The following is a 24922-nucleotide window of genomic DNA, read 5'->3' as shown; positions in this document are numbered from 1 at the left end:
GACAAAGGAACGACAACACAGTAGTGCAAACAATCAAAAGGGCATTTATTGCACCTTTCACACACTAATGCAGACTAGCCGAATTACAACCAATAGAACATTCACACGGGCGCGCGACAAATCAAGGAAGTCCGACTCCCTGCGACCCGATAGTGAGCGAATACGTTCGCCCCATGCTATGACACCATCGCCTAGTCATTCACGTGTAGAGTCACGCGAACGGTGGCCCGCTCGAACGATCCGTGTTCGTCCATACCGGTGTCCTGCTCTTAGCCTCGCGCGACGGTCGCGTGAAGCTGGCCGGCGCACGCGCGAAGCGTCCGTGCGTGTTGGCCGCCGATCCCAAACCAAAAAGGAAGCACCGTTGACCCCTTTCTCCAAAGTCACCCCGCCGCCCGGTGGCGCCAGCATCGCGACACTTGCGCCATCTCTCGCAATGCTCCGCAACCACCACGACCGCCGTCGGCACTTAGCTACGCGGTGAAGCCGGATTACAGGAAACGCGTGAGAGTCGCGCATCCCCACAACCTCCCTAGCCGAAGTTTTATTTTTCCAGACTCCCAAATCTGCCGAAAATTGTCAAATCTGACAAAATGTTAGTTCAGTCGTCATTTTAGATGGTGCATGATATTGCTAGTGGAAGAATTCCATACGGAAATGTTTAGTAAGCGTAGAAAAACTGTTGGCCAAATTGACCCAGTAACGAAAGAGTAAACAAGATTTTACTGTATCTTGAGCAGAATTTTCGTTTGAGCTAGTTGGTGGATCATAATTTTAAAAATTCACAGCACAATCTAGACGAGGACAAAGAACACAACAATCCTGTCATTGTGTCCTTTGTCTAGCTTGCGACGTGAATTCCTTTGAAATACTGTATCTCTTTCTCGCTCGCAGTCACAGGCCTCAGTGAAAGTGGCAGCATCACTGAAGGCTGTTCTGTGGGCACCATGTACCAACATCTAGGAGGCTTGTCTTCTGCAATGTCAGGTGTTCTATTGGTTCGGCCACAGGTTCTTGGCCCTGGTGCTGGTGACCGATGAACTTTAACAATTCTTGCAGTTCCTTCTCGGCTGTCAAACGATGCCCAGAGACGTCAGGATCTGTTGTCGAGGCTATCAGTACCAACGTCTTCGTTCGTTTGTGAAGCTCGTGGAACCTCAAAACCACATCCAATGGCAGAGCTCTTACGAGAATTTCACGCAGCATGGCACAGTATACTGCCGGACCCATGCCAAGTGACGACATCACGTACATGCACCTGAACTTCGCCGTTAGGGTCTCAAAGTGTGCAAATGTTTGTTGACAATGACAGGAGCTTAAAATCCAGTAGACTTCCAAGTTGGTCTTGCACTATGATGTTCTTGTTGCCGGATCAGTTCTTCAGGATGTCAACTTAGTTAACACTCCTCGATAACCTGGAGTTCTGAAATAACTAAAGCAGCTGCTCCAGCCATGAGGGCATTCAATGAATTAAATTCGTCCAACAGAAAATTGAGCTAGGGATTTATGTTAGAAGAAAGTTAGGCGTGCAGACACGGACACAAGATTGGGGAAACGAAACTATGGTCTTGTCTTCGCAACGCGCCTTCCGCTTCAGTTATGATGCCGTCCAATTGCAAACAGAGGCTTCAGCATCACCACAGTAGGTGTTCCACCTGTCAGCAGGTAGCCCGGAACTCGTCATCAAATTGCAGGTGTCGCGAAGCATTTCTATGCATTGGCAAGGTCCTGGGTTTTGCACCATGTCATGGATCTCTGGGTCTGCTGGTTGCTGTGAAAGGCCAAAGACACCGTGCAGTAGAATGACATAGAGCCCTGATTTAATGGGTTGGGGAGCCACCAAGCAGCTCGTGAGGAGCAAATGACATGATGGTGATCGGTCGCCTGGTAGGTGCGAAGTTCAAACAACAACCATACACAAGATCTTGCAAGACTGGCGTAACGAAGGTTGTATTGTAACTTAATTGTAGCGTACACAATATATTTGGAGTTGTTGCCAGTAAGCATTGCCGATCGTTTAGATACATTCTTTGGAGAACAGTTAGCAGTACAGAGAAAGCTGCAGTTATTAATTTTGCATAAACAGAAATTCTATGCTATAGATAAATTTATTTGGAGGTAGACTGCTAGCGCACTGACTTAACTCTTTCCCTACCGCGCCCATTGGGCATCGTTAGCCCGCTATTGATGGTTTGAAACGTCAGTTACGACACCCTCCGCACCGCTCATGGACACACAGCGCTATCGGATGTGAAGGAGGAGAACTATATTTTTGTTTTCTAAGCAGATCGCTGTTTTCCCGAAAGATGGTGATTTTTGAACGCGCTCTGAAGTTTCGCAATCGTCATAGTAAAGAGCAAAAATGGCCACCCGCTATCGATAGTTTAACGCTCTGAGAGCGATGACAACGCAAACCATAAGCGGCCGCAGCCCAGCACGCCCAACTGTAGTGCTTACCGTTAAATTTTTGTAGCGGAACACCTGTTCAATTTTTTCGGATATAGTGCCTATGAGACAGCAATACATTTTGTATATCTGATAATTTTTGTTACATTTTTTCTCTTAGTGGATACAAGTGTGTCCTTACAAGTTTTGTTCAATTTTATCCAACAATCTTGATTTTGGCAATTCATATCTTTTTTTATGACATACATCTCGTAAAAAAAACTTATATGCGTGGAAAGTGCATTGATTCTGGTTTTTGTTTATGTATTACATAAGATATTGGGTGCAGCAGTTCTTTCAGAAAAAAAAAATCTGGCATAACCTGCAAAAGAAACCACCTAGGTATTTTCCGTATGGTGGGGAAAGCACACCACATCGCTATGCGCATGTTCACTCACCAAAAGGTCATCTGCTGCGCTACAGCAGAGTGGGCTGAGGAGGAGGAGAAAGCAACCTTACAAAGGTGCTTTAACACCAGGCCCTGTGTACCTGGCATAAGACACACCCCTGACATACGTCACAGGGTGTGTACACCCTGTGATGATATACTTTATTAAAACCAAAAGTAAGAGTAGCAGTTGTGGAGAGGGTCCCTCAGTTCAGGGTCCCGCTGGGCACGCCTTTCATCGCTGCAGCGATGAAGGTTGCCAAGTACCGCTGAGCAAGCAATGATGCCGCGAGAGGATGTTGGGGGGAAAGTGTGGGGAGGAGGGCAGGACCACAGCATTCATCGGGATGACCGCCACACCTGTGACATCTTCCGCGAATGCGCGAAGGAGATGTATACGTGTGGGAGGAAGAAGAGAGCCCGTCTGGACTTGTCGGATGAGGACGCCGTGTGCACGAGATGGACAGAGTTGTAAAGGCGGAAACGCATGGTGGGAGAGAAATGGGAGGAGGTCGGGAATCATGTGAGCTTGGCCCGGGGAAGTCGGGAGCCTGGCGAAGAGTGTCACAGGCGGGCCGGTTAGCCCGTTTGTTCCCCCTACAGTCCCGTGTGGCCAGGTACCCACACAATTTAACTTGTGTACTCAGACTACTTTGGAGAATGTGTACCAGAGGAGTAGGAAATTCCCCGCGTAATAAGGAGCGACAGGCGGCCATGGAGTCTGTGAAAATGATAGGAAGGTGCGGGGTGTTGGGGGGAAGATAGCGGCAAGCAGCTACTATCGCACGTAGTTCAGCAAGTGCGGGATCTGTAATCGAGAGGACTTGCCTATGGAGAATAGCATAGCTGCCCAAAAGAACCACTATGGCAGAGCCGAGTGAGGAGATGCTAGCGTCCGTGAGACGTCTTTGTGATTGTGCCTTTGCGCTACCATACAATAGTGCGTAGGATGGATAACCGGTGGACCATTAGGGTTACAGAATGGATACCAAGAAAAGGGAAGCGCAGTCGAGGGCGGCAGAAAACCAGGTGGGATAATGAAGTTGGGAAATTTGCAGGCGCAAGTTGGAATACGCTAGCGCAAGACTTGGAGATCACAGGGAGAAGCCTCCGTCCTGCAGTGGACATAAATATAGGCTGATGATGATAATAGTCCATTACAATAGCCCGTGGTTGCAGCAAGAGCATGCTTAATGTGAGATAAGAGCAGTACGCACCCACAGTGCTTCATGTTCTGCGGCTTGTCCATGCGCAGGGCAATCTTGATACGCAGGTCCTGGTCTTGGGCGTTCTTGGGCACCACCATCCGGTACCACTCGGGTGCCTTGGCGCTCAGAGGGTTTGGGTGCAACAGCACCTTGCCCAGCTCCTTGTCATCGAGAGAGAGCAGGCCTGGGCTCTCCGTGTACAGCTTCACCTTGACTAAGGGCAAGGGCTGTCCCGTGGTGAAGTCACCCTGGGTGTCCCACATGGGCTTAGAGGCCTCGGCGTGGTCCGTCTGCAGCTTCTCACCCCCTTCCACCTCCATGGTGCAGTAGACGATGCGGTTCGGAGCCAGCGACTTCAGCCCCTTCACCTCCATCACAACCACCTGCAAATGCAGAACACCACCACACAAGTTTGGTTCAGTAAGGTCACATTGTTATGCTCATACCACAACTGTTTTAAACACACAAAATATATAACCAGGTCATGACTGATTAGGTGACATTTTAACATTGTGTCTATTATTCGAAACCACAGCTTAGGGCAGCTTATAAAATTCAGAAACGGCGAATGGCAAAATAAATCCAGATTTAATAAGAATAAAATACACGATAAGGACGTCACTGAACCAACCTGTATAGCAACGGCATACAACGACTACTTTTCATCCGTTTTTCTGCGCAATGCCGATAACAATATAGATTTCAGCAACGCAACTATGTATCAACTTCAAGAGCTACTAATCACAGAAGAAGGTATTTTTTCAGCATTGCTTAGCTTAGACATTAGGAAATCTTCGGGACCCGATGAAATCCCAAATGCATTTTTGTTTAGATACGCGGAGTGGTGTGCCAAGTATCTTTATATTAATTTTAGCAAAAGTCTGCAGAAAGCAGAAGTTCCTTCTGACTGGAAAATAGGTAAAATTATGCCGATACACAAGACTGGCGATAAGCTCACAGTAACTAATTATCGCCCGGTGTCGTTGCTGTGCACAGCTAGCAAGGTATTAGAACATTTTCTTTTGAAACATTTAAGCAGCTTCCTAGAAGGCAACAAATTTTTCTTGAACAGTCAGCACAGATTCAGGCGTGGCCTTTCAACAGTGACAAAGTTACTTCACATTACTAATGATTTGTTTGCAGTTCTTGATAATAGTGGCCAGGTCGACATAATCTTTCTAGACTTTGAAAAAGCCTTTGACCGCGTGTCGCATTCCAAAATGATATTAAAACTAAAGCGTCTCTTTAGAAATGAACGTATTCTACGGTGGCTTGACTCTTACCTAACGCAACACCAACAATATGTTCAAATAGGTGACTCTAAATCATCAATGGCTCCAGTCCTTTCAGGCATTCCTCAAAGGTTCGTACTTGGACCATTACTTTTTCTTGTATATCTGAATGATCTCTCGTTTGACACTGCCGTACAATGTCGATTTTTCGCGGATGACTGCATTGCTTATCATGCCATTCAAACTAAAAATGACCAATTACTCTTAAGCAATTCTCTAACATCAATTTCTAACTGGTGCCAGACCTGGAAAATGAGCGTAAATATCCGTAAGTGCTCCCAAATGACCGTAACAAAAAATAAGAGTCCACTATCGCATGCATACAAAATTAACGATGTTGGCATTACGCTTGTCAATACGTTTAAATATCTGGGGATTAAAATATCTCACGATTTAAGAAGGAGTGTGCACACTCAAAACATAGTTTCGTCAGCCTCAAAAAGACTATGGTTACTTCGGCAATGTCTGAAGCACTGTACGAGCAAAACAAAACTAGTTGATTATACTTCACTGGTGCGTCCACAACTTGAATATGGTGATGTCGTTTGGGACCCGCACACTAAGACTGATACAGATAAGCTGGAAAAAGTACAAAAAAGAGCACTCAGGTTCATTTTTAATGCCTACGGAAGACAGGTGTCACTATCCGACCTCCGTTCAAGGTCTGGTCTTGCAACACTGGAGGAACGCCGTAAGTTACGCCGTCTGAAGATGCTTTACACGATAGTCGACGGCCAAACTAAAATTAATTTTGACAAATACTTACGAGTTTAACACGTGTAGAAGTACCCGCGGAAAGCACGAACTTACCCTTATTGTACCCCAGGCTAGAACTGTCGCTTATCAATTTTCATTTTTTCCTAGAACGATAAGAGACTGGAACAGGCTTCCACAAGAGGTAACGAACAAGCGTACTGTCGACTCTTTCTTATCAGCTATTTCTCAGATGTGAGCGAAGCACGCAATTCCTTTCGTACCGAATTTTTATTTAACTCGTTTCTTTAGTTTCGCAGATATTGTTCTGCGCAGTAGCGTACAAGTATGATCTGTGTTGCACTGTGTATGATCTTGGTGTGTTCGAATTTTATTTCGACATTTTCTTTGCTTGTACAGTGTCCCCTTTTTTTTTTCTATGTACCACTCCTGCTTTGGCTGCCAAAAAGCAGCTGGCAGTATTGTCAAATAAATAAATAAATACAGTGGAATCTCGTTGACACAATTCTGCATAATAAGTTTTTTGGATAATGCACTTTTTTCTTACATACGATTATTATCGGATAATACGATGTATTTTCCAGTTCCCGTGAAAACCATATCAACGAGATTCCACTGTAATGTCTTAATCATCAAGCTTCTACGCGGAGGAACCAGGTTCAAAACGAACCATCAGAAATGTAACTTGTTTTTACATATGCGTATACTGTTTAACCTTGATATAACACTTTACTATGAATGAGTTCTGGGGTTTTACGTGCCAAAACCACGATTTGATTGAGGCACGGCGTAGCGCGGGGCTCCACATTAATTTTGACCACCAGGCGATCTTTAACGTGCCCCCAATGCATGGGACACTGGTATTTTTGCATTTCTCTGCCATCGAAATGCGGCCGCCTTGGCCGGGATTTGATCCCGTGACAACAACATAGCGGCTAAGGTGGGTAATAAACTTTATTGTAACAAAATTCTCAGCATTGAACTTTTTATAACCTTTTGTCTATAGGAGATGTATTATCAACCTCAATATAGCGAAGTGTGGTTATACACGATTTCAATATAATGAAATTTCATTGCCACAGAAAAGTAATACTGTCACGTAGTAGTGACCCTGAAGTAAACAGTCGTAAAACTGCGTATGACGAAACTTGTTCTTTATTGGGCGAACCTGTGCCCACAAAAGCAAGCTACACTCGAAGCACAACGAAAGCGGCGAACACAGTTGGCGATCGTCGAAATCTGATCAGCGGCGAAACACGTCGGCTTATATACCTGAGTCATCGAAGGTTCCGGATTAATCCCTGATGCCCGCGGGTCTTCCAGAAAGTTCTAGACAATTCGCGTTGGTCATACAATCAGATAACATAAGCGTCGGTGAAAACAGGCAACGGAAAGAAGCATCGATAACGTTCTAGAAACTTCCGATACAGGCGCGTCCTGCGCCGAGCGATAACAGTTTAACATTTGTTAGCCGGTGGAAAGCGGCCGCCGGTGAAAGATATACATGTATACTGAGGCAATAAATGGAAACTGCCGCTGACACAGATGGTGTTTACACACCCCTCTTATCGTGCGTCACGTGGCAGTGAGCGGCCGCCGAAGCGCGTAGCAGCAAGACTGTCCCATTCCCTATATGGGATTCATAGCGCTAAAACGACACAAGGACGAGGAAGAACACGGGACGAGCGCTAACTTTCAACACTTGCTTTATTGCAGTAGTAAGCATATATATACTCACTGGGAAAGGCACTGCAAAAAACTCGGAAGGAAAGAAGAAAGGAAAAACAGTCATGCGGCTACTGTGCCAAAAGTGCAAGCTCTTTCTTGGATAAAAGAATAGACGGCGTGCTAACGCAATCATCACATCCTCTAGCTATCTCTGCTGCTTCGACAATTTCCCTCGTTATCTTATTCCTGTGGCGATACACAACAACAGTTTGTTCTGGGGTTTTACGTGCCAAAACCACGATTTGATTGAGGCACGGCGTAGCGCGGGGCTCCACATTAATTTTGACCACCAGGCAATCTTTAACGTGCCCCCAATGCATGGGACACTGGCATATTTGCATTTCTCTGCCATCGAAATGCGGCCGCCTTGGCCGGGATTTGATCCCGTGACAACAACATAGCGGCTAAGGTGGGTAATAAACTTTATTGTAACAAATAACAGCGCGCGTCCCGTATTCTTCCTCGTCCTTGTGTCGTTTTAGCGCTATGAATCCCAGTTAAGATTACAATGACCCACCAACACGCCCAAACTTCTTCCCTATATGGTTCATGCACGATCCTATAGCGCCACGCATGCCATTTGCTGTGGGTGCGAGGGTGAGCCGAGAAGCACTGCCGTGCGGGCGAAGAGGTGGGGGCAAGTACGTGGCATGCCTGGAAGGGAGCAAATGAGCCCTGCTGTGGCTGCACATGGCAGCCAGTAATATGGGGCAAAGATGGCTGCATGTGCACTGTCTGCTCCCGCATTTAGTGCTGGAGGTCACGTAACCTCGGAGACGTGTTGAAAAGTGGTGGAGTGGATGCGAAAGCTTCACATCATCGTCACATCTTGAAACTGTACCTTTGGTGGCCGACTCTCAAATTCAACAAAATGAATGTTTTTGGTTATTTAAATTCATGCGTGGGCCCTTATAAGCAAGCACACCGTACTTATTCGCATAAGAGGTCCAATTCCTATATAGCAAAATTTTTCAATGCAACAAAGTATACTGCCAATTTTACGAACTTACTTCATTACACCGAGGTTTAATTGTAGGCATATATACATATATATATATAGCTTCAAAGAAAAGAGTACGCCATACATTAGTGTTTCTGACGTGGACCAGCCTTTGTCAAAATGACAAACGATCACTTTGGCAAAGGCTGGTCCATCAGCTGAAACGTCAGAAATACGTATAATGTGCAACACCAGTGTGCGCAGTACTCTTTTCTTCCGAGTTATTCCTACGGGACCAGCATGATTCATAGTCTATAATAAATATGTAGGCACGTGTCACAGTCGCATAAACGGCCAGCCAGAAACATATGTTCATACAAACCACGGAAAAGCCAGAGAACTTAAACGAGCTTAAAAACACACTTCTTTATTTTAGTTTGGTGATAATAAAGCCTGTTTCCAGTTGGTTTAGCACTATGACACACAGCCTATTTCGAAAAGTGCTGTGCGTAGCTAGTGAAAGCTACTTGGCCATGAGGGGGGCTCTTACCTCCAGCGTGAAGGAGAGCACAATGTCCAGTTTTGACAAGGTCGTCTCAGTGTCCTCGGCCAGACCTTCTTTGGAAAGGGAGGCCTGGCTCCTGCGACGATAAGGACAGCAGCAAGTTGGTCCCTGCTCGATGGCCACAACAGCTATTTGGTGAAACAACACTGTGGTTCCAGACCAAAGCTGTGCCACAATGGCTGCACACTTGTGTTAACAAATGAGTTATGATAAATAAAAGCCCTCAGCAAAACAGTTGCATCATCACCAAGTGGCACACATGATTTATGTTTAAGAAAGATCTTTCACTTGCCTACCAGCTATTTGGCAGCACAAAACAAGCAACAACACTTTATTCAAAAGAATGCAAGCAAAACAATTTCGGAAAGCAACATGTCCAAGGAGCACTGGCATTTGCTAGACAGGCTGACACAACTGCAGGGGCCAAGATGCAATCATATTTATGCATGCAGGCAAGCCAGCTCTTCAGAGCATATCACAAGATAGGTGAAATAGTGTGCACATTCTGCCTCCCAAGGTGTTTTTCCACTCTTTACCATTTATCACTTTGCCAATTTTAACACCTAGTCACTGAGACTGGTTGGACATGCTAGAAGAGTGGAGATTTAAAACTTCGTGTTGGCGCCAGTCTCTGGCCATGATACTGCGTCAACTTCTCTGTGCCAAGGTTGAATTTTGTGCTGCTTTTAGTTGTTAACACTGTCTTGACCCTGTGAGCATATGCAAAGTTGTAAGTTGGAATACTAATTTTTCTGATCTAACTGCTGTTGAAGCAAGCTTTAAATTATGTGCTCTAGGTTCTCCTTGAAGAAGCTGAGTTAAGTGAATAAAGCACACAATAGATATGAATGAACGAATAAAGGGCAAGAAAATCAACAAGGGTAAAGCATGCGTACGTAGCAGCACATGCAAGCAGCACAGCATCATAGACGACCATCCAGAGTGGTGCCTGCAGGTACCTGGTCAAGCAGTCACGTAGTATCACTTCCACCTGGGTAGTGCTGCACACACAAGCAGGCAACAAACATGCACAAGCACATCATCATTATGCGCCACTCATGTGTGGAAGAAGTGGCTTGTTGCTAACGTATTTCCAAGATTGCAAGCACTCCTATTTCAACGTCACTCTATTTGCTCTGAGCACTGCTCTGTTGGTAGCGAACTTTTTTAGTAATGATGCTTTTAAAGTTCTCCAATCTAAAGCTCGGATAACGGATGTATTGCAGTGCTCGACACTATAGCAGGCTGTTCTAAGAAGCTTCACATGCCAAAGCAGCCACGAATTGGGTATGCCCATTATAGTGCACACTTGAGTGATTAATACGAGAGGTACTGAGAACAAGTGCGCTGCAGGCAAACACGGCACAGCAACGTGCAACTGGAATGTCCACAGTGTGTGTGTGTGTGTGTGTTTGTGTGTGACCCCGTCTGCAGACACTGTCACAACACGAGAGTGTCTGCACACAGAATATGCATCATGCCTTTGAGGAGAGAACTCTCAGAAAGATTCTACCTGCCTCAGGACTGAAGACCTTCGACGACTGCTCATGAGTTTTGAGGGTTCGAAGTTGAGCAACGAGGGAGAAAGAAAGAGTGGGGGAACATTATATACAACCATGTCACATCATGTTGAGTGCACTATTGAGGAGGAGGATGAGTGCATGTGAGAGCTATACTGGGCATATGTTGACATGCTCCAGTGAAGCCACCATGGCATTCATTACCACGTTAAAAGGTGTGGCTTTCTGCTGCAGACCATGCAAACCAAGTCATTCAAACCGGCATGTTGGCTCACATGCTACAGATTTGTCCCACTTCCTTATAGCTTGATTGTCCTACACTGTATTCCTTAACCTTGCATGAGCGTTGGCACAACATTCAAACCCACAAACTGACAAAAGCATGGTTGTGCTGACATTGATATTAACCGTTGCTATGTGGTTGTAACAATCAAACTTTTTATTATGAATTTAGTACAAAGAATGTTTTAGGTATGGCAGCCATAGTTGCAATATAGGAAAGGCACATGTCAAAGAGTGCATGGAGACATTGTAGCTAAACAAGGTACAGTGTAGACCGCTTATAACGTAAGTCGCCGGAGTCGCGAATATCCGCACTATAAGCGGTACCGCACTATAACCAATGCAACTACTTTCAAGGCCCGTACATATGCAAAACGTAAGTATAAGTATTCCTTTTTTCCACACACGGTCTTAGATCGGAACGAATTAATCCAGACATCTTAGTCTCTCCTACCACACCGAAGTATCACTGTTGCACCATTTCACATGTGTTATTGTAGCACTATCTTTGCAAAAATCTAGGAACAGATTCCGTTGTTGTTTTGCATTCAGTTGTACTACAGTTAAACCTGGATATAACGAAATTGACAAATTCCCGGAAAACTTCGTTATAAAGAGCATTTCGTAATATGCAGGTTCGGCTCTAAAATTCGAAAAATAAACGTTTACCGTATTTGCTCGATTCTAACGCGCCCTCAATTGTAACGCGCACCCGTTTTCCGTTTTCGTCGAAGCACTCATCCTCGGAATGTCACACCAGGTACCGGATGCGTGGACGCGTGTCGTTTCGCACAAGCGTGAGGCATCGGAAACGAAGAGTGAGCGTCACGATGGCGTCGTAGCGTCGTATAGTGTTACAGTAGAACCTCGCTGTTACGTTCCCGGGGGCTGCGTTTTCCCAGCTGTAAGTCGTTTTCGACCGGTCCCGGCACAGCTCCCTTAGAACGCAATGCATTGGTAACCCCGCTGTTGCGTCGCAACTGTGTGACCGTTCCCGCATCCATACGTTGCGAACTGCCACCCCGCGCCGACCCGAGCGGCCATTTTGACTTTTCATGTCGCTTGGCTTGGTGGCTTGACGATGGCATTGGCCGCCCAAAGTGCCGGGAGCGACAACTATGACGTATTTTCGGTTTCCGCCAGCAAAAGTATGGCCCTTGAGATCCGTATTTGCTATATAAAGATGGTGTCCATGACGTGTTGTGGCTCTAAAATTGGTTTTGGCTCATAGATATTCCGTATATAAGGGTACGGCCACGCTAGCGGCAAAAAACGCGCGGTCATGCAGCGAGCGGCAAGTTGCCGCGCGTCAGCGGTCAGCGCCTTGCCGCGAGGCCACCGTGGCACGCGCGTCTCTCCGCGCGGAGCGCGATAAGATCTCCCGCGCTCTCCGAACGGGCGAGCAACACCGCGAGCGCTCGTTGCTTCATGCGAGAGACGACGATCGTCGATTGAAAACCCGGCGCGGACCGGCGGCGTTCCGGTTGTGATGGCTCCGTGACGTCACCCTCGTCGCTCTTGATTGGTTCTTCATCTCGCGGCACGCGGCATTTGCCGCAGAACCATTTCGCGCGGCACGCCGCAAGACCCCCGATTCCTGCCGCTTTTGCTGCGTGTTTTTGCCGCTAGCGTGGCCGTAACCTGAAGTCCAAGGGCGATAACGCAGTCGCCGCGCGCCGTATGCTGTATGTGCGAGTGAAAACGTGCGAGGGGAGCCGACGAACGCGTAAATCTCGCGCGCGCAAGAAAAGCAGGGAGGAAGCGCGCCTTCTTCCGTTGCGCGCGATGCACCGGCGAGGGAGCGAGGGGGGAGGGATAGCGGGGCGGCGCGCGGTCCCACAGGCCGTATCTTGAAAGCGATCTGCGTTGGGGCAGTCTAGCAGTGTAGGTGCGTCGGCGGCTCGTAACTTTCTGCGTGCTGTGTGTTCTCGGCGCTGTTTGCGTTGAAGCGATAGACAGCACGAAGGTCACTTCGCTCGCTTCTCCAGCGGCGCTTCCACACGCCGCCAGCGTTTGACAGCGCGTGTCCGCGCTCATCGAGTCTGATGTGCCACAGCGTGTACACCAGCGCGTCGGCAACATCAGCTGAAAAAGGAGAGAGTGCCGGCTTGGCGGTCTAGGCCAGCTGCAGCAAGCGGCAGGATCAGATTTGAATGAAGGGAGGGGGAAAGCTCACGCCCGCGGCGACAAGATCGCCGGGTCGAGGGAAGCAGGGCCGCCTCGCACACGCACGCACGCACACGTGCGCTCGCTTGGCATTCCATCGCGGCGGAGAAGGTGCTTCCGGTTGCTACTCGCGCAAAAATGACAAAATTTGGGGCGAAGTCTCTAGATGGTCGGAGGGGAAAATTCGTTATATCGAGGTGGTCTCCCGCTGCCACTTCGTTACGTAGAGGTCTCAAATACATGTGCTTCTATGGAGTGACGGCGGGGAATCGAAAAACTTCGTTATATCCAGGAATTCGTTATATTGAGGTTCGTTATAAGCAGGTTTAACTGTATATCTTATTGCACTAATCTTGAAACGGATTCTATTGTTGCTCTTTTGTGTTTTATTATCTATGTTATTGCATTAATCTTCAAACAGTTTGTATTGTCGCTTTTTGTAATATGACTGTTTTTTCAAAACTACCCACCTGCTTGGACCCAAGGGTCTGCAGTATGTAATAAATAAAAAAATTTAAAGAAAAAACATGTGCACCGAGCCGCCACGCATATGCAACAGTCAAGGAATGTGGCTAGAATGTTTGCATTCAATTCGCAGTCGAATCTCATTAATTCGAACCAAATCACGCGGCGGCGCCTCCGACCAGCATTGCTCCGGTACCGCCATAGAGTAAAAGCTTAGGAGAGACCCCTCATTGTTGTGCGTGAACAAAAAAAAAAAGAATGAGAAAAAAAAATGCGGCGGAAATTTCACATTCTTTTAAATGGCAAGGTCGCCGATTCTGCGTTGTGCCGGAACATGCGTGTTCGTGCTGACGTCTCAGCCACGCTACCGCAGCCACGCGTAGAAAATGGTAGTGAACCCTTCTTTCTCCTTTATGCTTCCTCTACTTTCTAGTCACGTGTTGACCGTGCACTCTGCGGCTACGGCGCAGAGGGAAGCAGCAGCGCTGTCCCAGGCCGGCCAACAAAACTGCCCACGCCGGCAAACGCCCGCTTCCCGATAACGGCAGAAAACGAAACTTCGGGGAGCTGGCGCCGGGCCGGCTGGAGCGGCGGCGCCTTCCCGGAGGGAGCTACGAGGGAGGGCGAGGGGAGCCACCGAAGCGGCGGAGTTGCCGAGGCAAAATCCGCTTCTCTGCCGCCCTCCTCCCTCACATTCCACGGTCTCCGCGTACGCCCTTCGCCGTGCTGTGCCAGCGCCGCCCGCTTCCCTGAAATTTCGTTTACTGCCGTTATCGTGAAGCGCGCGTTCGTCGACGTTGGCAGTTTCGCGACCCTCGGTCGCTATGCCCGCCGTGATATTTCACAACTCGCACTCAAGATTCTGGTTTCAGCCTCACTGGCTGTTCGTTCGCACCACGTGCTCTTCTTCTCCACTTCGTCTTTCTTCCTCGAGCACTCCTCCTTGGGGCGCCCGTTTGAGGGGAGCGTTCGCCGTCTCCGCTGACTTCCGTACTCCCAGGCAGCCGCACTGTAACCGGTATTTCGTTTCCCGCAACTCCACTATAAGCGATATGTGTATACATGGAGTGCTATGGGAAAATTAACGGGAGTCTGAAAAGGCCGCACTATATCCGGTCCTGCACTATAAGCGGTTACGTTAGAAGTGGTCTATACTGTATTTGTTTGAAGCCTGTTTTATGCAGTACTGTCAAACACCGCATTGTCCAAGCCACAGCCTTGATCCTCACCTTGTCTACTGTTGTGGGTTATTTATGAAATAGTAAACATGTTCACCATGTCATCTGGCCTTTGCACTCTGCCATGGACAAACTAGTTGGCACAGTACTTGAGCAAACTAGTGCGACATGCTCAAGGTATGAGAAAACCAAAACACACATACACACTGGGCTGTACAGCCAAGATAAGTCACACACCAATAATTCACACATTCTAGATTATTTGGACAGCTCCGCAGCACTGCCACTGGCCCCATACTAGACTTAACGCATAAGGACGACCAAATTTTCGGATGCCTTACAGCACACGATGCGAAATTTGAACTCTGAGTGCATGGCTGTGTGCTAATTTTGCCACCGAGTCGAACATAAATCGAGATAATTTCGTTTTAATGCATCACCGGCCTTTAGACGGTTCCTCCTTCAAACCAAAACTAGTGAAGCCTAGTTGATCTAGTAGCCACCGACCATGCCCAAACCACAGAACAAGCCAAGCCACTAGTAAAGGCTGCCTTTGCGATTTGTGCGATTTGCCGTGCGAGTTCTGTTCCACTCTTATTACCCACCGCTCATGACCAGCTGATCCCGTTGATAATAAGGGTGGAACATTGCTCGGACAACTGACGAAGCACGAAAAGCATGAAAGAATGACCCAAAATGCATTGCCAGAAAATCCCGGCCATGCACTGTCTAGGCTAAACACAAGCATATGTACCCATGGCAACGTGTTCATAAACTTGGGCTGTATTGTCGGACAATTGCTTTCAAAGATATTTTCACTTTCACAATATCTCGTGCAACCAGCACTGGCCACATCAACAGGGGCTGCTAGCACACCATGATAAAAGAGCGTGCTGACCACTGTGCCAAGAATGCCGAAAAACTGATGTATCTTGCGCTAGTCACGAGAAATTGAAGGTATCTTGAAAAATGATGATCCAAGGATATGGCACACCTTATTGTGGAGTAACTTATTTTCTGGTGAATCCGGTATTTTGGACTGCTGATTATTTGGACTTTTTAGTGGTCTCCACAGAGTCTGAATTATCGGTGGGTGATGCCTCTCATGCCAAACAGAAGACACTATTATTCCAGTCCTTCAAGAACAGAACAACTGATTAAGTTTCATTGCACCACGCATGTTTTCAAAAAGAAATTAGGAAAATTTAGAGAGTGCATAAGTTTCACTTGAAAATTGTTGTATTTTTGCCAGTAAACACAATACTTTCTGGCTGTGAAAATGTAGAAAGGACTGTATATTTGTGTACGTATGAGAGTACACAATGTTTTATTGATCTTGACGTGCACAGAGAGTGAATTCCAGAGCAGCAGAATTTCTTAGAATCACATCACTGTTATTAAACTTTAATAAACTTGAACCAATCAGTATTAGTACATTTATCGCTATAAGGTGCATTGCTTCACAAAAAAAAATCACGTAGTGGTGATTGCGGTGCCTTCCTGCGCCTCATCTCCCAGCTCGTATGTGGTGGTGGCGAAGCTTAATCTTGGAGAACCGCTTGAACTTGTGGCAAAATGGCAGACATAACTCGCACACTGGAGCTACTTTACCGCACAAACTGCACGGCCTGTGATGGCAGGCCTGCGAGCATTTGGTGCGGCAAGAAAGCGCTCTGCAGGAGAGGGTGGTGATTTTACAGAGATGAAGGCAGCCACACAGCATGGCACCTTCTTGTTAACACATATCGCATCATTAAAGGCGTTCACACATAGGTGACGTGTTTAGGCCACTTCCTTGCAGACTTAAATATGACAAGCTATCACTAATGTCACCACAATATGTCTTTAATAAATACCATTCTGAAAATTTCACTAATGGGTTCAGGCTATTCCTGAAGGCACTAATTCCGCTCTTAGTCACTAATGTGTACCGTAACAGATTGTTGTATATCAGCGCTTGGACGAGCGAGCGAAGTGGCGTACCCAAGGACTCTGAGCTCGTGACCACGCAGCCGCCTTGCAGTGTTCTAAGATGCAATAAAAGGCACTTTACAATACAGATACAGTCCACTCTATTGAGCCCTGACGTCACTAATGTGTACCGGTAACTATAAGCATACCATTGAAGTATAGTCCACTCTATTGAGCCCTGGCCCTGACGGCATCAACACTAGCGTTAAACTTCTGAAATGACAGTACATGTTTCATCCATTTTACTGTCGCTCATCTTTCAGCAGATGGTGAGTGCATTCCTGCTGACTGGAAATGGGTGCATGTCATTCCCATATTCAAGTCCGGCAATAGCACGAGTTCTAACAGTTACCAACTGATATCACTGACCCGTATTTGCAGCAAACCATCAGAACACCATCTTTTCTCCCACATTATGATGCATTTAAATGCGACTAACTTACTATTAGACAGTCACCAAAGCTTCAGGCACAAAAACTCTGGTCAGACACAATTGTTCAAACTAGTAGAACCTCGCTGATACGTTCCCGTTTAATACTATTTCCCGGCTCCTACGTTCGCAATAGTGAAAAATAAACATAACCCCATAGCGGAATGTGTTAATACGCTCCGGTTAATACGTTCCCGGAAAATACGAATATTCGGCAGCAACGTTCAGCACTACGGCAAACTGCGGTCATATGATATGTTCTGCTGCGAAAAATTATCATTCAGGTGTGCAAAAAGGCCGCTCTCATGTGCTTGTGAAGCGCTAAGTGGCAGACAGCCGCCGCGCGGCTTCTCTGCAGTGCTCAATTCCCCCCCCCCCCCCCCTTATGCAACTTCTCTGCTTTTGCTCTTTCGCCCGCAGGGACGAAGCGCGGCAGCAGCGGCGAGCGAATGGACCTTTGCGCTACCTCGCTTCAACGCGAACAACTAAGCGGCGAAAACAGGCGCGGGGTGCTACGACTCGCCGAGATCTTAGCGGAGGTGGTGGCAGACGAGGCGCCTGAAGACAGCGGCGAGAACGAAGGCTTGCGCCCACCGGCTACCTTCGCCGAAGCCCTTGCTGGCCTGGAAGCCTTACAAAGCTTCTTTCGCACGAAAGACAACGAAAATGCAGACAAGGGTCTGCAATGTGCGCAAAAGGAGTTGTTCCTGCCCAAGGGTGTGATGCACCAGCAGAAAATACAGTTGAATCGCGATAATTCGAACTCGAAGGGACCCGAAAATTTGTTCGAATTAAAAGTACTTATTTTTGACGTATTTGTGCACCATAGTGTATGGTGCGAGTCGTGAAATCGCGGCGCGTAAGCACATAGCGAGCGAGGGCCCCGAAACTGCCCACGGTGGCCAAAGCTCGCATCCCGATAGTGCCTCTTCCTCTTCACAACCACAATCTCTCTCTCTCTTGCATCCCGATAACGGTAGTGAACGAAACTTCAGGGAGCGGGCCGCGCTGGCACAGTGACGCGTGTGCGCAGACTCCGTCGAAGGTGAGGGAGGAGGGCGGCAGTGCAGTGCATTTGGCCTCGGCAACCCCGTTAGGGTGGCTTAGGGAGGTGTGAAAAGCGGCCGCAGAAACCGGTCCCCAAAGCGCGCCGGTGCCGTAAGGGGCGCTGTACGCGGGGGCGCCGTAACAGAGTTGAGCAGATGGCGTACTGCGTAGCGCAGCTCGCACCCGACGAATTTCGCTCGTGCTACTTTGTGCGCACCAGTTCTGAGGATTTAGATTTTTTTCTGAGCTTCTGCCCCAACATACGGCACACTCTAATGGTGCAGCTTGCTCTTCTCGTATGCCCGTGAAAGCATGCGCGTTCAGAGGGGACGGAGTGAGACGTGGCACGCACAAACGAGAAACTGGATTTGATGACGCGGTTCGACACGGCACAAGAGCACCTGATTTAGAAGCGAAAGTGTATCAGAGAGCTACACATTCATTCAGATCGTGTAAGGATCCTGCTTTCAGGTGCAGAAATGTCAGGACACGGATCTTTCTTTACATTTCGCAATGTAAACATTTAGCCAAGCGTTGAATGCATCACCCTTTTTTTTCTTTGCGGAAACCTGTTCCGCTGAAGAAAAAAAAAACTTATCAATAGTGCAAATGAAAGAATATATTAGCTTATACATTATAGTTACAGCTATAGAGAAATTAACCAAACTTTTATCTCAGGAAAAAGCTTTATTCCAGACTCTCTATTCAGAACTTTTCCAGATAACAACTTAGCAATAATTTTAATTCCAATGTACTTTAGTGTCATGCCGTTTTTCCCATTACAATTATGAATCGCTGCAACTAATTCAAACCATGTTTTTAATGTTTATTCCCATTGTTAAATGCTTGCCTGCTCCTTTGCAGAAACATGTATTTAGACCCGTTACATGCCATTGGTCTCAAAATTGTGTGTACATTTTCTCTGCACACAGGAAAATTGAATTAAAAGAAATCCAGAGCCCTTCCACTATTGTGAAGATGGAAGCCAGCGAAGCTATGACTATGGTGCATCTGCTGTAGTGAATATTGCTATAGTGAATTTATATATTATCATTATTGATTACAGTAAAAGCTCGATGATACGATCACGGCTAATACGAATTTCCGGATGATACGAATTTTTCTGTGGTCCCGGCCAAGCCCCATTACTTTGCAACGTGCTAGAGAATGGTTGTTACGAATCGATTTTCAGCCTGCGTCGGTTGATACGAATAAACGCCGCCCCACCGACGGCCGCGAAAGAGAACAGCGCGCAGTCACGCGCTTTCTCTCCTTCTCTTTTGGTGCGGAGGCGCGGCGCCGGACAGCGCGGCCTCCGCGACTGGGCGCGAAGAGTTTGAAGCAGTAGTGCTTCAAGAAATAAATGCTTTTTACGTACATGTGCCTGAGTGAGTTCACCTCTGGCTCTTTAATTTAGCTACAGTCGAATCTCGTTAATTCGAATACGCTTATTTCGAACATACCGCGCACCGACAATGCTCTTAGCAGCGCGCCAAATAACGCGGCGGCGCCTCCGACCGGCATTGCTCCGACACCGCCATAGAGCAAAAGCTCAGGGGAGACCTCTCAATGCCACGCGCGAAGGAACGGGGAAAAAAAAAAAAGAACCCGCGGCGCAAATTTTGCCCTCTCTCAAATTGCAAGGTCGCCGTTTCTGCATCGCGCCGGAACAAGCGTGTACGTGCCGACTAGAGTGTTCTAGACAACCGTATTCTAGCACACACTAGTGCCGACGTCTCAGCCACGCGGATAAAATGGCAGTGAACCCTTCTCCTCTATTTTCTAGTCACATGTTGAACTTGCACGCTGCGGCAGCAGCGCAGAGGGAAGCAGCGGCGGAGGCACAGTCGGGCCAACGAAACTGCCACGCCCGCAAACGCTCGCTTCCCGATAACGGCAGAAAACGAAACTTCAGGGGGCGGCTAAAATAAGCTGGCGCCAGCACGGCGGCGGGCGCGCACGGGTGCGCACGGAGTCGAAGGTGAGAGAGGTACAAGGGAGTTGAGAGGGAGGGTGAGGGGAGCCACCGAAGCGGCGGAGTTGACGCGGCCAAATCCGCTTCCCTGCCGCCCTCCTCCCTCACCTTCGACGGTCTCCGTGCGCACCCGTGTGCCAGCGCCGCCCGCTCGCTCCCTGAAGCTTCGTTTTCTGTCGTTATCGGGAAGCGACCGTTAGCCGGCGTGGGCAGTTTCGTGGCCCGCGCTTGCTATGCGCTTGCGCGCTGCGATATTTCACGACTCGCACCGTTCGTGCATCGTGCTATGGTGCACGAATACTTCAAAAATACGTCATTTTAATCCGCAAAAATTTTCGGGCCCCTTCGAGTTCGAATTATCGAGATTCGACAGTAGTTTTAATTGTTTCGATGATACGAATTTCGGCTAATACGAATATTTTTCGTGACCCCGTGAGATTCGTATCATCGAGCTTTTACTGTATATTGTTACGAGGAAAAAGACATAAGCAGTATATTTACAGGATATTTACAATAAATGTAGCGGCTGACAAGACGGTAGTTGTTGGTGTCGCCTAGCTCGCGAAATAAGAGCATCGTTTTCTTTGGAGTAATCGTACACGTCTTCGGCATGTTCGTCAAAGAGCAAGGAGACCGGTGTCTTGTTTTCGCCCGGCGGCCAAGTAGTGCGTTTGCTGCGTCAAGTCCGCCCACGACGCCGACGAGATCTCTCCCGCTCCTCCTCTCATGTCCCAACGCGGGTATGAGCCACACGCGATTTTTTTTTCTTACCTTCGTTCTTTCTTTCATACGCTCTTTCTTTCTTTATTGTCCTTGGCTCATTCCCGCAAATCCAATGCGGGTATGCGCCACACGTGATTTTATTATCGTTAATCGTGACGTAACTGACGAGCATGTGATGTTATCGATGTCATGACCTATCATGTTACTCATCCGTTTTGACACCTGTGAGAGCAGCATTCAGGGCAAGTTGGTAATCCATTACTCAAGTATTACTTGAGTAATGGGTGTAATTTATTGAAGTAATGGAATACAAGTATTACTTGTATCCATTACTCAATAATACTTGACACGTGTGTTAAGGCACAACTAGGGGGTAACCGCCACGCACATGGAGCAGAAATGCTGATGATGCTAGTTTTCTTTTACACGTGGACACAATCCCGGGGGAACAGCTTCGCTGTAAAACACATTCATGCGCAGGAACATTTGAACTTTGCAGAACTTTCCCAGAGAAGTTTACTCTTGGAGTTGCCTGTCAGCTTTCGGTATTGCGCGAGCCCACTTTTGAAACACGTCTTTGCACGCCGGTGCTGGGAACAATTATACTTTTTCGGCGGACGACAGGTACCCAGAATTGCACTCAGGAATGAAGCACCAGCGTTCAGTTTTCTTCTTCGTTTTAGAGTGCATCTTTACTACAGCTCACAAATGCATCACCCACGTAAAATAAAAATCACATAACCGACGGCGGTGGCGGCACGTAGGGTTCCTCGATGCGTGTGCCCCCCTCGGCGGCAGAGGGGGGCGCACGCACCGAGGGACTCTTTCTGGAAAGGGAAACGCGCCGTGCTTTTCACCCTAACCCCGTCGCTTCAGTGGCTCCCCTCCCTCTCAACTCCCTCGTAGCTCCCTCTCCGTGAGCGCCCGCCGGCCCGGTGCCAGCTTAGCCCGCTCCCCGAAGTTTCGTTTTCTGCCGTTGAAGCGAGCGTTGGCCGGCGTGGGCAGTTTCGTTGGCCGGACTGAGCCTCCGCATTGCTTCCTTCTGCGCCGCAGCCGCAGTGTTGGCTGAGACGTCGGCATGTACACGCTTGTTCCAGCGTGACGCAGAAACGGCGACCTTACCATTTGAGAGAGGAAATTTTCGCCGCGGTATTTTTAAATTTATTTTTTATTTCTCCGTTGAGGGGTCTCTCCTAAGCTTTTGCTTAATGGCGGTGCCAGTCAGAGGCGCCGCCACGTGATTTGGCGTGCTGCATTGTCGATGCGCGGTTAAGTTTGAATTAACCGTCGCAAAGGCTTTCGTGTTCGAATTACCGAGCGTTCTCGCCCATTGGAATACACATAACTTTGATGGGACCACAGCATCAGTTCGAATTAACGAGATTCGACTTTAACTATGTTTTGCAAGAAATAAATGTTTTCTGCCCTCGCACCTCAATATGGGCTTGTCAGCTTCAATTTTTACTGGATTCGGATCGTACGTTTATTTTTCACGTATTTTTTGAAAACGTATGAACGAGGTTCTACTGTAGTTACTGGCCTTCACGACTACATACATGAGAAAGATCAAAGGGACGCAATATTCAATGATTTTAGAAAAGCTTTTGATCGTGTTGTACAAACACAACCAACTAGACAAGAAAGTCGATCAGCTAGAATTAGAACAATTGGATTGCCGAATTCTTTAATAATCACTAACAGCAAGTTGTCATTAAGGGACATACACCTGGAAGCATGCATGAGTACCACAGGGGTCATGCTTTTTCATTAATAATATAACAAATAAAATAGGCTCTAAAATGAGACTTTCTTGCAGATGACTGCATCATCTACAGGCAGATATTAACTCCCCATAACGTAACAGCTTACAAGTGGACCTAGCGCAACTCAGCGAGTGGTGCAATTACTGCATAAACAAAGCTTACGACATTTTCTATGCTTACTAAACGCTTACACAAGGTACAACACAGTTATAGAGTGCAAATAACTGCAGGTCAAACTTGGTATACACACATAACAAAGAAGGCATTTAAAAAATTTAATTAGGACTAATCAAACATTGCTCGTATCCTGCAAACATCTCTCCCTAGGTCTTTGAATATTCATAGAATAAATGGCATCCAAGTTACTGTTACTTTACAGAATCACATCGAGCCAGTACAGAATATGGCAGTAAGGTTCATACTTTCTTCATAATCATCATTGTTAAAATGCAGCGTCAACATTTCCGACCTTAACACTCTAAGCAAATATTCGCAATTAACATTCTTTTATTCTTAATATTGTTACGCCGTATTCGTATCATCAAAACATTGTATCATCAAAACAAATTCGTATCACCAAAACATACACAATATTAAGAAAAATGAATATATTTTTATCAGAAAAGATTTCTAATAGTGGAATCCCATTGATACCTTCCTCGCTGCTGAGTTTTCCCGGCTGCTACGTCGCGTTTTCACGGTCCCGACCTAAATCCCATTGACTTCCATGTATAGTCGAATCTAGATAATTCGAACTCGCAGGAGCCCAAAAATTTGTTCGAATTAAAAGAAGGACTTATTTTTGAAATATTCGTGCACCATAGCACGACGTACCAATGGTGCGATTCGTGAAATAGCGCGGCGCGCAAGCACATATCGAGCGAAACTGCCCGCGCTCGCTTCGCGATGACGGCCGAAAATGGTGCAGGCACGGCGAGAGATTGTGGTTGTGAAGAGGCGACGGGCGCGCGCGGGGACCGTCCCAGGTGAGGGCGGCAGGGCAGCGGATTTGGCCTCGGCAACTCTGTCGCTTCGGTGGCTCCCCTCGCCCTTTCTCTCAACACCCTCATAGCCCCCTCACCTTCGACTGTCTCCGTGCGCGCCCGCCGGCCCGGCGCCAGCTTAGCCCGCTCCCTGAAATTTCGTTTTCTGCCGTTGAAGCGAGCGTTGGGCGGACTGGGCCTCCGCCGTTGCTTCCCTCTGCGCTGCAGACGCAGCGGTGGCTGAGACGTCGGCACGTACACGCGTGTTCCGGCGCCACGCAGGAACGGCGACCTTGCCGTCGTTTCTTCTTCTTCTATTTTGTTTTTTCTCCGCGCGGTGTTGAGGGGTCTCGCCTAAGCTTTTGCTCTATGGCGGTGTCGGAGCAATGCCGGTCGGAGGCGCCGCCACGTGATTTGGCGTGCTGCTGAGAGCATTGTCGGTGCGCGGTATGTTCGAATTAACCATCGCAAATGCTTTCGCGTTCGAATTACCGGGCGTTCCCCGTGATACTTCGCCAATCTATAATGTACCGGAATGTTACGTTGCGTTTGAATGTGGCGGTCACGTAAATTTAGCGGTGCAGCCAGCTTGTACATTGCAACAAGCGACCGATGCGTTGCAACAAGCGACCGGCATGCATGTTGCAGATACGACGCACCCACGCGGGTGCCGTATCCTGAAAGCGAGTCCGCGCGGACCTTATCGTCAAAATGATCTGCAATGTTGATAAAGTGCGCCTAGTGCCAGTAGCTTCATAGAGAAAGAATTTCTTTCTCTATGGTAGCTTCGTATGCGCTGTGCCTTCGACGTTTAGTTCGCGTTGAAGCGAGAGACAGCGCAAAGGTCAATTCGCTCACTGCTGCTGCTGCTGCGTTTCCGTTGCTTCACCTTTCGGGCGAAACTGCGGCTTTTTTATTTCTCATTTTTTTTCACGGTCCCTTGAAAAACGTATCAACGGGACGTTTCCTTCTTGCCCAAATCGTCAACGATCGCCTTCTGGAAGGCGTATAAGTGCGTGCACGTGATCTTGGGAATGTTTTCGCACGCCACTGAGCGCCTGAGCACGTCGAGTGCAGGGAGCGTTTTGACCATCGGGGCTGTGCCTCAATCGTCGTCTACTTTCTCGCTAAGCATCGGC

The 24922-nt window shown here is 47.7% G+C and overlaps 1 protein-coding gene across 1 annotated transcript in view; it reads right to left on the bottom strand.

The window, feature by feature from the left end:
* The window catches only part of LOC119431026 (calcium-dependent secretion activator-like), a 629635-nt gene that overhangs the window by 486781 nt on the left and 117932 nt on the right, over positions 1-24922 (bottom strand). Inside the window, exons 6-8 of the mRNA XM_049657435.1 lie at positions 10177-10281; positions 9266-9356; positions 4051-4424 (exon numbers count right to left, since the gene is read on the bottom strand). Coding sequence (XP_049513392.1) covers positions 4051-4424; positions 9266-9356; positions 10177-10281 — 570 coding nt within the window. The remainder of the gene's footprint in view (positions 1-4050; positions 4425-9265; positions 9357-10176; positions 10282-24922) is intronic.

This window comes from Dermacentor silvarum, chromosome 10 (genome assembly GCF_013339745.2).
Source record: "Dermacentor silvarum isolate Dsil-2018 chromosome 10, BIME_Dsil_1.4, whole genome shotgun sequence".
Classification (NCBI taxonomy): domain Eukaryota; kingdom Metazoa; phylum Arthropoda; class Arachnida; order Ixodida; family Ixodidae; genus Dermacentor; species Dermacentor silvarum.
This window is presented reverse-complemented; position numbering and strand designations above follow the sequence as displayed.